The 13,713-nt window shown below is 34.6% G+C and overlaps 1 protein-coding gene across 19 annotated transcripts in view; it reads right to left on the minus strand.

Moving 5' to 3' along the window:
* Positions 1-13,713, minus strand: part of NRCAM (neuronal cell adhesion molecule) — a 141,489-nt gene that overhangs the window by 51,772 nt on the left and 76,004 nt on the right. For 8 of the 19 annotated variants that reach the window (XM_052668492.1, XM_052668497.1, XM_052668490.1 and 5 more), the window contains exons 2-9: positions 11,477-11,582; positions 8,724-8,920; positions 7,722-7,844; positions 7,174-7,344; positions 6,668-6,724; positions 4,285-4,396; positions 2,127-2,311; positions 563-694 (exon numbers count right to left, since the gene is read on the minus strand). In XM_052668492.1, the coding sequence (XP_052524452.1) occupies positions 563-694; positions 2,127-2,311; positions 4,285-4,396; positions 6,668-6,724; positions 7,174-7,344; positions 7,722-7,844; positions 8,724-8,920; positions 11,477-11,582 (1,083 nt within the window). Of the gene's footprint in view, positions 1-562; positions 695-2,126; positions 2,312-4,284; positions 4,397-6,667; positions 6,725-7,173; positions 7,345-7,721; positions 7,845-8,723; positions 8,921-11,476; positions 11,583-13,568; positions 13,587-13,713 lie in introns of all 19 variants that reach the window. The other 11 variants (XM_052668489.1, XM_052668487.1, XM_052668486.1 and 8 more) reach the window with 3 other exon arrangements.

The following is a 13,713-nucleotide window of genomic DNA, read 5'->3' on the forward strand; positions in this document are numbered from 1 at the left end:
TTTCTTTGACATCTGATTGGGACATGTTGTTTTCCAGGCACTTGCTGATGTACCTGGTCAGTTTTGCTGCGTGTGGGTTTTTTTATGCGCTGAAGCTTCCAACATAATCTAATCTGCAAACCCTGCAAAAGTGCTCTGAATGTTCACAGGAGTGATGACTTACATCATCTTTTTGATTTAGACACAAAATGTGTATCTCTGGGGCAGCAAATGAGGGAATTGGCTAACATGAATGCCAGTGGTGGAAAGGATACCTCAGTAATACTCCTCCAAAAAGAATGGTACAGCTTTGTTGCTATGGCTCTCTGTAAGCATGCTACCAGATGGGATAACCAGGTGTACGTTCACAAATCCAGTGGTCTCAAGCACACTTAATGCACATTTTGTTATTACATTTTTAGCAACCACAGTATTTTTAACACTTATAACTCATTTATAATTTGTTATTACATGTCAGGCAAAAAAATCTTCAAACACATGTTCCTCATTTATAATTTTTATAAAAATTAACACTTTCTGTATTTCCTTATTAATCCTCCTGCAAGGCAGTTAGACATCTTACTTGCTATGGGAACGCCATTTGTTAACCAGCTTATGCTAGGTTTTGGGTTGCCATTAGCTCTGCAGATCAATGTCCCATCTTCTCCAGGAGATAAGACCAAGTTCCTGGGTGCTGTTATCCAGTAGGGGGAAGCTGGAGTTAGAAACAGAAACACAGCAATCATTTTCCAAAATTATGTACTGAAAACCATGAGGCACAACAATGGAAATAATAAAATAGTTCAAACTGTACATATAGGTATAGACATACACTTGCGTGGTCAATTTTTTTTGTACACACAACATTCAAGGATTATGTGATAAATAATACTTTGACTAAACTAAGCTATTGAACTGCACTAAATAGGGGTTAGCTGTTTACTTCAAAATCCTGGAATAAATAACAAAACATTCCTTCTTTCTTATAGGGCTACTCATTTTTAATAAAAAATTGTCTTTCATTAAGACAGCAAGATTTATCTGACTACGGCATCTATAGAGGCTAGGATAGTCTTTTGATTAATTTTAGATGTATGCATGTTCTCAGTAGTTAGACTGTTAGAACTAAAGTTAAGATAGATTATACAAAAAGATTTCATGTCAAGGGTGAAATTTATAAGTGGCAAAATCTTTGGTCTTGCTGAATTCAGCGGGTGATTTCAGTAGGGTTAGAAGTTTGTGATACAGTTGAAAACACACAGAGATCAAAACGAACAGAACACTGAGCTTACCAAAATTTTTGCATCTATGTCATCATTTTGAATTAATTATTTTTTACAAAAAAAAAAAAACAACCAAACCACATCTATGATATATTATCACAATTTGCAATTTAACTTCAGATTTTAGTCTGGTAGATATGTGCAAACAAGTCTTCTGTTCTTGAAAAGAAGACTAAATACAACCATAATAGGACGTTGGGCTACTGTAATGTAAGTAGCTATTGAATATGCAAAGGGAGCACTACAAATGGTTACTTAAATGCCCCATAAGCTGTTTTTGCAAATTTTTTGTTTTAGAGTACTCAAAATATACTTACAGTTTCTATTCAGACAAAAATATTGTGGTTTTGGAATTAGTAAGACAATAATTCAGACAGAAAACATCAAGGAAACAGAAAATAGAAATGTTCACTGAGGGAGGAAAGGGAGCATGAGATGACCAGAAAAACTGAAGAAAAATTTGGGCTATATGAATGGAGAGGAGAAAAGACAAAATAATAACGAAGCGAAGAAGAAAGAAGAGAGATGTGGAGGAAGATAAAAAGACAACAACAAGGGATAGAAGCAGTCTAATGACAGTTAATCAAAAGATCTAAAATGAACATAGCTAAGGAATTATTTTACTGGTGTTAATACAGCCCCAATTTAGCATGTTGCTTGACAAAGTAATATAAGAAAAAGAGAAATGGAAGTTAGAGGTGGTAAAGTCTGTTTGATGGCTTCAGTTGGCTTATTGATCACTTCACCTATTATTTTTTACTGTTATCATCCATCCTTTCAGCAATAATTTACGATCCAATAAGCATATTTCAATCTTGCATTCTTGACGTTGACAGTATTGAATTAAGATTCCTTAAGTATTACCTTTTACAGTTACTGAAATGACATGATGAGTGGAACCTAATATGTTTCTTGCTATACATTTGTAGTTCCCAGAGTCAGCTTCAGAAACATCTATAATCTTGAGAGTTTTCTTGAAATTTTCAAAAAACGTTCTGTTGGCTGGCAGTTCACCGCCCTCTTTAATCCAGCGGATTACTGGCGTGGGTCTGGAGAAGCAGAAGTGCAGATCAAATTAAGGGACTGGTAACAAGGAAGAGGAGAACTCCATACTTGAAGATATATTTTATGAACAATCTATTTAAAAGACTTTACTCAGATTTGTGGTACATGTCCAGCAAACATGCAAAGTATGCCAGCATTTGTTTCTAGGAAACAACAAGCCTCACTAACACTGTCAGTGACCATCTGTTTGTAGGCTTAATAATTACGGAATACACTTGTCTGCTGATTAATCTTAAAACCTTGATGGTTAATAAAGGGATACAAATGTACTTCATATCTTGCTGCACCTACACTTTTTATTATGATTACGTAAGAGTAACTTTTGATAATGATAAGTTTACAACTGTCCTTTGAGCAATATTTTAATATTTTAATGTTTCACGAACATCATAAACACAAATTTGTTAGGAAACAAATCTTTCCTATGAGAAAGAAAAAAAAAAAAGTCAGTTCTGAGTCAAGTATGGCTACTTATTACTGCACTGTGTCTAAATCTTGGTTGTGCTTCATGTCAGCCACTGAAGTCAAAAGATTTTCAAACTCAAGCAGACAAAAATTAAAATGTGTTGCTTACTGAGTAGAATGTCTGTAGAATGTCTGCTCCAAAACATTAATGAATCAAGAGGCCTGAATCTGGCCTCTTGTGGATAACAGTGTAAACTTCCCTCACTGAATTATTAAGAATAAAGTTATGCAACATAAACATTACAAAGACACAAATCCATATAAAGCATGATATTTTAATTTTTCCCTGTTTTTATACAGCCATTTTACTGGAGTCTGGACCTATGATTAATTTATTGCCAGGTTGCCAAAAAGTCCACCATAACCATATAGTGGATGAAGATTACAAGATCTGATTCTATTCCCACTCACAGTTGTGGTTATGCTAGTGGGGCTAATGCAAGGACACCTGAAGAGACCGACCCTTGAGGTGCTTAAGGAACCTTTGGATGTTTTGTTGAAGGACATGGTTTGTGAGAGCTGTTGAGGATTGGTGGACTGGGTGGTCCTTGGGTCTTTTCCAACCTTGGAGATTCTACAATTCTATGACCACAGCTGTGACAGAAACAGTGCACTGACCCCTACATCAATCTGTGCCAAACTGTACATGCCCATACCCTCTGGAGTTTATGCAAGTGAATACCTCTAAATGACATTGTGTTATATCATTTGCTGGTTTACCTCACTGCTACGTCAGAGTGATCTGCACTGAATGTTTTTGTGTACTGTAAATATATTTATAGTTTTTGAAATAAATTGGTACTGCAAATTTTCCAGTACTACAGTAACTGAACCATTTTCTTCCTGAGAATGAAATGATTTAAGACCAAACTAGTTCATGAAACTAAATTGTTCTTTGGTAATTTTTCACTTGCACAATAAGCACTGAAGGCAAACATGCATTACACTGAAGAAACGAGTACCAATTAAACTCAATTACAATGAGAAGTTGGATGTAAATCGCTGAAGGTATGTTCTGACAACTCCCACCTTGATGATCTCCTAAGTATTTATTAGCATACGCGAGCAGCCTTTTCAGATTATATCAGTATATTCTTATCTTTTTTTTTTTTTTTTTTTTTTCATTTATGCCATTTGAGAGCCTAGTGGCTGTATAGTTAGGAAGAAATCAGACTTGTTTCCTGAAAGAAATTCTTCAGACATGGAGACAAGCATCCAATGTTACCTTATGACTTTTCTTGCTCGTGTCCTAAAAGCAGAGGCCATCTCAAATATTTAATAAAATGAGAAAAACATTTAAGTTCATAGCTGGCTTTAAAATCTGCTGATTTTAGAGAAAATGGAAGACTTCCTTCAAGTCCTCTTTCTATTTTATATTTCTGTTTCTTTATATCCTTAAGATTATAAGTGTTAACTTTTCAATTATCTCTGGAAAATACTCCACCAATACTGTACTTCTGTTTAGAAAAACATGGAATAAAAAGTCACTCACAATCCTGCTGCAATGCATTCCAACAAAAGAACATTTCCTCTCAGTTCCACTTTGTTACTTGTGCTGCCTGTTGGTGTAAGAAGGACTGGTGGCCTTTCTGTAACTGGCTTGGCTGGAACAAGAAAAGTTAAAACAATTAATTTCCAGATTTTATTTTAATAATGATCAAATGCACACATCTATTCTCACATTTTGGACATAAATTTTGATACACATAGTCCGTTTAAATAAAAAATATCATGTCACATAAATACACAGTTTAACAAGTTAGGCTTTTGACAGACATACCAGAATCATATTTCAACCTAGTAAATGCTAGAATTTTGAACACACACGTGAAGAGAAGGCTCAATGCAGCCTTTCAGTAGTTGGAGAGAGCTTACATACTGGAGGAAGACTGACTTTTTACATGGGCAGACAGTGATAGGACAACGGGGAATGGCTATAAACTAAAAGAGGAGAGATTTTTGTTAGATGTTAGGAAGAAATTCTTTATGCAAAGCATGGTGAAGCACTGGTAGAGTTTGTTCAGAGAGGCTTTTAATGGACCATCCCTGGAGGTGCTCAAGGTCAGGTTGGATTGGGCCCTGGTCTGATGAGTGGCAGGAGGGCTGAAAGAAGATGGTTTTTAGGGTTCCTTCCAACCCAAGCCATTCTATGATTCTACAAAAAAACCTCATTTGTTTGCTGAGGGCAGCTTTTGATACATAGGGTTTACATAAGCAACAAATGTATGGATGTATACTGAGCTTGACCCGCCGCAGTCTGCAAAAGATTGAAAGTTACCAAAAGTTTCTGGGCTTCCATCAAAACACTAATAAAGCAAAGTAACTAAATTCAGAAATATAAACAAAGTTGTCAAGAGGTATGCTTCAGTTTCAAATATGTTTTGTTCAACATTTTCTATAAAATGTGAGAAATCTCTAGAAATTTAGCTCTGTCTTCTCCTCTTACTATATACTCAATCTAAATTCCAACCATTACCCTCTCTGGTAATAACGGAACACTGATTGTCCACAAGAAGTAACCATAGCAAACAGACAGCTATAAGACCTGTTTCCGACATTATAGTCAGTATTCTGAAGTCTACTATGTCGTCTCATGTGCCTTCCTGTCAATGTTCTTTTAAAGTTATTTTAAAATAAAGGATCAACTTGCCCTAAAGTGTAGCACCAGTCTGAATCACTGTATTAACCTACAGTTATTTATCTTTGTTTTTTAATGTGGACAGGGCCAGGATTTATTGACAGACTGACATAAAGAGAGCACTTAATTTTAATATGGTATTTGTCATGAATTCCTTAAAAGTAGTACCTGAGCAACTTAAAGCTGGGAGCAAAGCATAACAAGCACAGTCAGTAGTCACGGGCTCTTAGTAGTCTACCCAGTTTCTTCACTTCCAAAGATCACTGTCTCACTTTGCAAGACTATGAAAATTCAAAGAATTCTCTCGTATTTCTGAGTTGTGAACCAATTAATTGTGCTCTTTACTAACTATCATTCTGCACTCAGCTTCATAGTTATTGTTTGTTCTTGAATGAAAGCTTATTTTTATGCAAAGAATTAAAATATTCTGTGTCCCTGATGCAGTTCAGATTATAGTAAGTTACAATTTAACATACACATAGACTCACTTGACAGAAAGACAAAGCAGAACAAACGTTATGCATTTATTTCAAACAGCATTAAGTGGGGAATTCCAGATGCTCAAATGCTGTGGCATCAATCTTACCCCACAGTCAGCCTTGCTAAGCACAGATACCTGTTCAGCTGGATTTAATTTGCAATACACAAAGCACTATTCAACACAGATTAATGAAAAGTTCAAACACCAAGCAAACAAACATATCTTTTCCCTGCAATGTTATTTACACAGATAGTATTAAGGTGTTTAGATTTTAATCAATTTCAGTTCAGTTTGACATTTATGAAATACTTTAAAAATGAATGGTACATTCAAGAAGTTATTAAATATAAAGTGTATCTGTTAGATGCTTAATTGTTGTTATCTATTATGCAGTACGTGATATTGAATAGTCCCAGTGATAATGAACATACCAAACTAATAGTTGGAGAAAAAAATATTAAAAAGTAACATAATTCAGAAGCAAATAGACGACTTGAAAAATCCGCCCCAGTGTGAAAGGACTCATTTATCTTAGGAGCTGGTATTTTTTATGAGACATATATTACAGTAACATTAAAACATTAACAAGTTGAAAGGACTGTGCAGTCCATTTTGCATGTATTATCACCAGTACTAATAGAGACCTTCATTAGAAATTGAAAAGGAAGCAAAAGGTTAAGCAGCTACGAAGGTAAAGTTAGTTAACTAAATACTACTGTGAAACAAGGAGTATCAGTGAGGACCAGTATAACTCACCACCATAAATATCAGTGTCACTCAAATTAGCAGCTATAGTGTCATTCAATGAATCCACTGAAATAAACAGAATATCATGAAGAATGCATACAGGAGGGATAAATCAAAGTATCGGGAATCAAAAGGTGATGTTATGGCCACGGTGAGTTAATCAAATGATTGATTAATTTATTTGGATAGTTACAGCCGTAACAGATTGATATTCTTCACTATGAAAACCACTTAAAAAGTTATTCTTACACTATATTTTTTCAATCATTCAAATCCTAGAAAATGTTTCTTCAAAAGACAAAGCTTAATAAAAGGAAAAAAGACAGCTTTTAAAACAGATTATACACCAAGAAAACTGGAGATTACATTTTAAGCTTTAAAAAGTAATGCAATTTCTTATTCAGAATTAAACCAACAAAGTCTCTAGCATAAAACTATTAAAATTTGACAAGTCACCTGATAATTCTGGATAAACACCATGCATGTATGTAAGTATTAGGTGATGCAATACCTACTTGAAAAGACTTTTACAGAAATGGGTTGTTTCTGCTGTATAGTTTGTGTATGATTAAATCTCGCATAGCAGATATAGTCCTCACGGGTGTCCTCTGGTTGCACATTAGAAAAGTAAAGGTCTCCATTGAGACCTTGGGAAACTCTTTCACTTTGAGGCAGCCTTTGGAAAGCTGAGGAAAAACAAGAAAACATTTATTTCAACTATAATTTCTCTCTATTGTTATGATCTGCAGACTCCACATTTTTTCCATTATTCTTTTGTAGGTTTGTAAATACACAGACCTTCTGAAATTTTCTCTAAAGCTCCCCTGTCTTTCCATTCTTCCCCACTGTGTTAATCCACAGCTTACATTAAGATCTCCAGCTAATTCTGGCTTCATGCTTTCAGGCTGCATGTTTTCTTGTTTATTCACTACAGAACTAGAAAGTCTGTATTTTAACTTAGAGGGAAACTCCATCACCTGTGGCCTTGGTAAGCAACAGTCACCTACATAGAAAAATTGTGCAATGTAAACATAAACTAAGTCTATATAAAAAGCAAACTCACCATTATCCATCCAAAATATTATAGGTGGTGGTAAGCCAACAGGAGGTCTGCAGTTTAGTACTAGAGAATCACCTTCCCGAACATGATTTGGTTCTAGTTTTTCTTTTGTCCACAAAGGAGACCCTATAGAAAATAATTTTAACACACACAAACTATGAATTGAGAAAAAAAAAATCTAGAATTTAAGGAAGAAATGTACATAGAATTCCAGAAAATGACAAGAACTAAAAGCATCAGTAAGTAAATATGTTAAAACTTTACTAAATATTTAATTTTGATTTTTTAAATGTTTTCATGGGGGGAAAAACAGATTATTTAAAATAATTTTTACAGCAATAATTCACTAAATGTATAATCACTGATACAAAATAGTTTGCCTAATCACCAATGGATCTACAAAAGTATCAGAAAATTTTAATTATGATAAACAAAAAGTAATACTCAAAATGAGAAGAAAAAAAAAACCTCCTGAAATAGTATTACAGATGCTTTAATAAAACTTGTGAGAATGGAACATTTTAAGCTAAGAAGTCTGAAAAACTGAAAAACTGATCTGAGAAAAGCTGTAGAAGCAGTTTGCAATTACTTTAAATCTTTGAGCTTTATCTGCTCTGAATTAAAGCAATTATAAAAACTATGGAATACATCCATCAGAAAGAAAGCAAATGTTGACTGTACCAGATAGGAGCATTCAGGATTTAAACTTTTTATTCCAATTTTAATTTCATAAATACAACTCAATTTTAAACATCTTAGATCATGAAGTTATACTAAGAAAAAAAATCAGGAAAGCATTTTGGTTACTAAATATTTTAAGGGATTTGGGAGAGGCATCATCAAATCAGAATATTAGCAATTATACAACACCTTTCTAATATTATCACTTTGCTGAGTTAAAAGGTTATCTTTTTAAGACAAAAGAAGAACATGAAGCAAAATATCCACAAGAAAACAAGCAAATGTAAGGCATTCATGTTTTATTCATTTTAGATTTTAACTTACTAGATGGCCGTATAACAATATTGTTGGAAATGGCTGCTCCTCTTTCATTCCTTGCTGTACACTGGTACACTCCTTCATATGCTTCTGCCTTCACACCATTCATAATATTTACAACAAGGGTTCCTGAATTTGGCTTCATTGTTACCTGTGCATCTTTATCTATATCAAAATGAGTTCCATTGCGTGTCCAGGAGAAACTACATAATAAAAGCAAAAAGAAAAGTTGCTTCTTGGGTTACCACTTGTAGATTACAAAGATAAAAAAAAAAAAAAAAAAGTCATTTTCAGTAATAAATGGTATTTATTTTTTAGCAGGAAAGCAAGAATTGTTCCCAAACTAAATCAACCAATAAAGTAAATATAGCTCTTTTTTAATACAAAAGATCTGGCAAAATTCTGAGATAACAGACTTGGCTTGACTTGTTAACAGAAACCATTTCAAAGCCAGCAGTTTTATTTTAAAATTACATTAAAAAATGCAGAAGTTAATCGTATATGAAAAAGAATTGATTTCTTTTCTACTAAAGACGATACAGTAGCATCTGCTAGAACTGATACTGCTAAAGCAGCATTAGCATTTCCATTTTAAAAGCTATTGTTGAAAGGTTTTATAAACCTGCCTTTAAAAACTGGCTCTGGGCTGAAATGTGTCATCTCAGGGCCCAGCAGGAAACCGTTTCTCTTAATTGGTTTGGTCCTTTTAAAGTTCAGCATGTGAATTAAAGACTGCAGTGAGTTTGGTTCCTTTTCAGTATTCTAACACAAAAGTGTCATTTATTAAATGAAATTTTGCAGCCTGGTAGTCCATAATTAATCTGGTTTATATTGGTGTTACTCAAAACAGAAGATGCTTCAAAAGCCACTAAAAATGAAGACTATTAGAATTCATTTAAGAAACTGTAAAAAGCAAAGATTCACAGCATGCAACTTACACTACTGCAAACACTGATTCTTTAATTTTTAATTAAGGTTTTTAATTTTTAATTACAATTTGTTAATGGTCACAAGTATGGTTACACAGAACTAGACCAATGCCTGTGAAGTTTTGAGCACTCGGTTTTGGATACTGCAAATGACAGTTCTCATACTTTTTACATTTGAGTAGTGTTTAGGGGAGGACTTGGGCGCACACTGAATGGAAAGTGAACCTGATTCTCAGGGCTCTGCAGGTAAAGCTGCAGAATGCAGAGTGTCTGTAGTCTCCGGCTACCAACATACTGAGGAGTGTGGGAACTGTAACACAGCGTCAAATGAGAGATGGCACACCCCTGAAGTTCAGGTACATAAAAGTAGAATCTTTCCAGCTCAAGCAAAAGGTAGCAGCATATCCACCAATCTTTGTGCCAGCTCTCACTAATAAGAAGTCACTGTGGATTAACAAAACAATTCACTGGCTGAGAAAGCTGGTCTTCAGAGCTTTGAAGCAGTTAAAATTACAATATGCATTTGCAGAACCAGATTCAAGACCAATGGATCAGGTTGGTTACCGAACTAATTTATTCGGCTATCTCATGTTTTTTAAGTCTGCAGAACTAAGAACAACCTATTTTTCTCCCTTAGAAAAATCTGCACTTAAATCCTGTCCTTTCTTCTGTCAGGAGAACAAGACAGTCACAGATTTGATGGGAAAGGTGAGGCTGTACAGCAGAGAGCCCTGCAATAGCACTGATATACTCAGTCTCATGGACTGTGCTCTTAGCTTCTTTGGTAGATCCAACCCAAAAAAGATACTCAAAAGAAGCATCTGCAGAAGCGGTACAGATGTCTCAAAACATACAGTAATCATTCCGTCCTCCAGGTCAATGCTCAGAGTCTTGACATGCCAGCTAACCTAAAATACTTGTAAAAACAGCAGCATTGTGGCATTCCACCATTAACAGAACACTACAAAGGGTGAGACTATCACAGAAAATACACTTCTTTGCCATTTTGCCACCCAGTATGACTATGGTCTGAAAGCAACCAGAAAGAATAATGCAGAAAAACCCTGGTTATTCACATGAAGTACATCTAATGAGCTCGGTGTGTGTCTGAGAAGTAATTATAGGTTAACCTTGTGAGTAAATTGTAGTGTAATACTACTGAGAACTAAGATGCATACTTCTGTTTAGTGACCCAGAAATCAGAAGCAGTTACTAGTAATGACAGAATAAATCACTGCTTCTGCTGCTTCCAGTGGAGGCATTCAACATATATTAGGAGCAGAAGCTCCTAATTTCAAATACTGATGCTGAGTATTAACATGGAATATGATCAGGAATCTCATCTGAACATAGCATTGCTATTTTTGCTAAGCGCAGAACTCAAGGTTATGAAATACACCTGGTTAATGAAGGCCTTATAATTTAGATAACAGATACTTAGTAATCAAATTATGATACAATATGTATGTATTTCAAGACGAACTTCATAAAGAGTGTTTTAGAAAACATTAAATTTGAATTCACTCTAAATTTATTCATCGTGGATTCTTCTTAGATGCTCTGCCTGAATCAGGATTGGGTTCCATCTTATAGAAGGCATGCCTTTTCCATAGGCATTTACCTACCTGCTCCTTTAATAATCTAGTATTACTTTGTTTTTGTTAGAGCTCTGAGGTGAAAATAAACAAACATGCTACAATTACTTGATGACTGCAGAAAAGTTTAAATCTCAAGGATAAGAATAGTCAAATACACGCCACTTTCTGCCAGCTGTATAAATTACAGGGGTGGGGGCACATGCATATTTAAGCAAAATAAGTCACTACTAACCTAGGAGGTGGTTTTCCTTTTGCTTCACACTGTATTACAATATTCTCTCGAGGGTCAACAATGTAATCTTTTGGAGACTGCTGAGTTATCGTTGGAGGTTGAGACACTTCATTGTAGAATATAAGAAACAGAGAGGAATTTAATAATATCTTAAAATAATCAGCAAGACAAACTTGTAAGATTTTGGAGAAAGCAGAACTACAAGTAGCAAAATCATCAACAAAAGCATTGGATTAAAGTATCCTTTGTACTTGGAGCCTGACGCCTTCTCCTCCTATGGACTAGTGTTGCTATTAACTTCCAGTTGAGCTGTATCACTTTACTGGGGAGGAGAATCTCAGACAAGAAGCTTTATGGATATCATTTCTACTCATCAGATTTCAACAGATCTTCATGAAGTTAATGGACACTTGAATTCTAAGTCCAAGACATCCCAAATGAACAGTTGTGAGATATAAATCCACATAAAACGTTTTTAACGCACAGGAGGAGAAAAAATCTCTATATTTCTTTTGCTTGTTAAAATATTTGATATATTTGTATATTCCCTATGGTTGTAACCTTTTCATAGCTTTATTGTGCTCAACATATTGAATTAATCTACAAAGCATGCTTTGAGGAACTACTTTTCAGGAGTAAAAAATGTTAGAAATAAAAAAGTGCATAAAGGATGTCAAAAATAGAACCTAAGAGTTTCCAAATAGAGAAAACATGAAGAAAAAGTCTATTAACAATACTTCTAAGATAAAAATAATACAAATACAGTCAATCTCATGAATTGCCCCAAGAGAAGCAAATATTTAATATTTATGATTTATGGATAATTTCAAAATTAGTGACATAAAGCGGAGTCTATTTGCTTGACAAAGTGGATGATGCCTACCTATTTAAAGTAGTTTATAATCTATTAATTATGTGTATTTTTCATAGATAAATGCTGTTTGTGACATTAAGATAGTGAGAAATGTGACTTCCTCAGCATTATCAATCTGTTTATAGAGTGGTGTCAACTAAAGGAAACAGTTTAATAACATCCTTGCTAACATCCTGTGTAAATTTTAGCAAATTGCCCAGCAATACATTCTGCTAGTGCTCTGGGGTCATTTCTAGTCAAAGTATTTCAATCATTAGAGTTATCTCTATCCTCATACCTCACTCTAGCTAGATAAAGTTATAAATCTGGGACTTTTTATTTTAAGCCTTCCCTACAATTATATATGGAGAAAGAATTCTGAAGAAAGAGATAGTGGTCTGTAAAGCACTGCCATAAGAAATCGCCAGAAAGAAAATTCAGATCATGGCATGCATCATAATGAGATCTAACAGGTAAGCAGGGAAGAACAGGCCATGCACAGCTAGGTTTTGCTCTTCTTCCTCACTGCAGAGGAGAAATGTGATTAAATAATGATGGCAATGATGTTAATTGATGATGAGTTTTTGTGTACTTAGAGAGGCAGTGAAGGTAGCCCTTTTCCCTCTCAAAGTCAGTTCATGAGTCAGTACCAATCAGTTGCTTCTGTGGGAAAAGCAAGAATACTCTGAAAAGGGACGTGACATGAGCAATGAACCACATATGGTATATTCCACCTGATGCACATAAAAGACCTGAAGGCTGCCTGCTATGAACTGAACTTAAAACTCATTAAATTGACCAGGACTCCAGAGCTGCATTAGAACATCCCACAGAGGATTTGGCTTACCAGCAAAACATTACATTCTGTTTTTTAAGGACATAATATCTCCAACTCAGACATTTAAAATACATATACTATATTCCAAAGACTTTATTCTTTTATCAACTATATTTACTCCTGAAAGTAGTATTAAAACATTGCTCATGCTGATATTTATAATTTTAATGTTCAGATAGCATACAATCAAAAATCATACAATCCATTTGTTCAAAATACAAGAAGGATTTATATAAAGTAGCAGTTATTGAACACTGCATGCACAAAGCATCTAGCTACAGCAAACAAAGTAGGAGCAAAATGTCAGAATCACACATTTCGGAACTGCATAGTCAGTTTGCAACACGGTCAGTATTAATTTTCACCACCACACAGTCTAATTGTTGTGGACAGGAACTTACATTCTTCTAGAAGTTTTGCTTTTATTCCCCCATCAGAATCAGCAGATGAATGGACAAATGGAGATTAAAGAGAAACATTTGTTAGTAAAAAGAAAATCAGAATTTTTGAGAGGGAAGACAAGCATCTCTGACAAGTAAATTGGTT

The sequence above is a fragment of the Tympanuchus pallidicinctus genome, unplaced genomic scaffold (assembly GCF_026119805.1).
Source record: "Tympanuchus pallidicinctus isolate F22 unplaced genomic scaffold, pur_lepc_1.0 scaffold8, whole genome shotgun sequence".
NCBI lineage: Eukaryota > Metazoa > Chordata > Aves > Galliformes > Phasianidae > Tympanuchus > Tympanuchus pallidicinctus.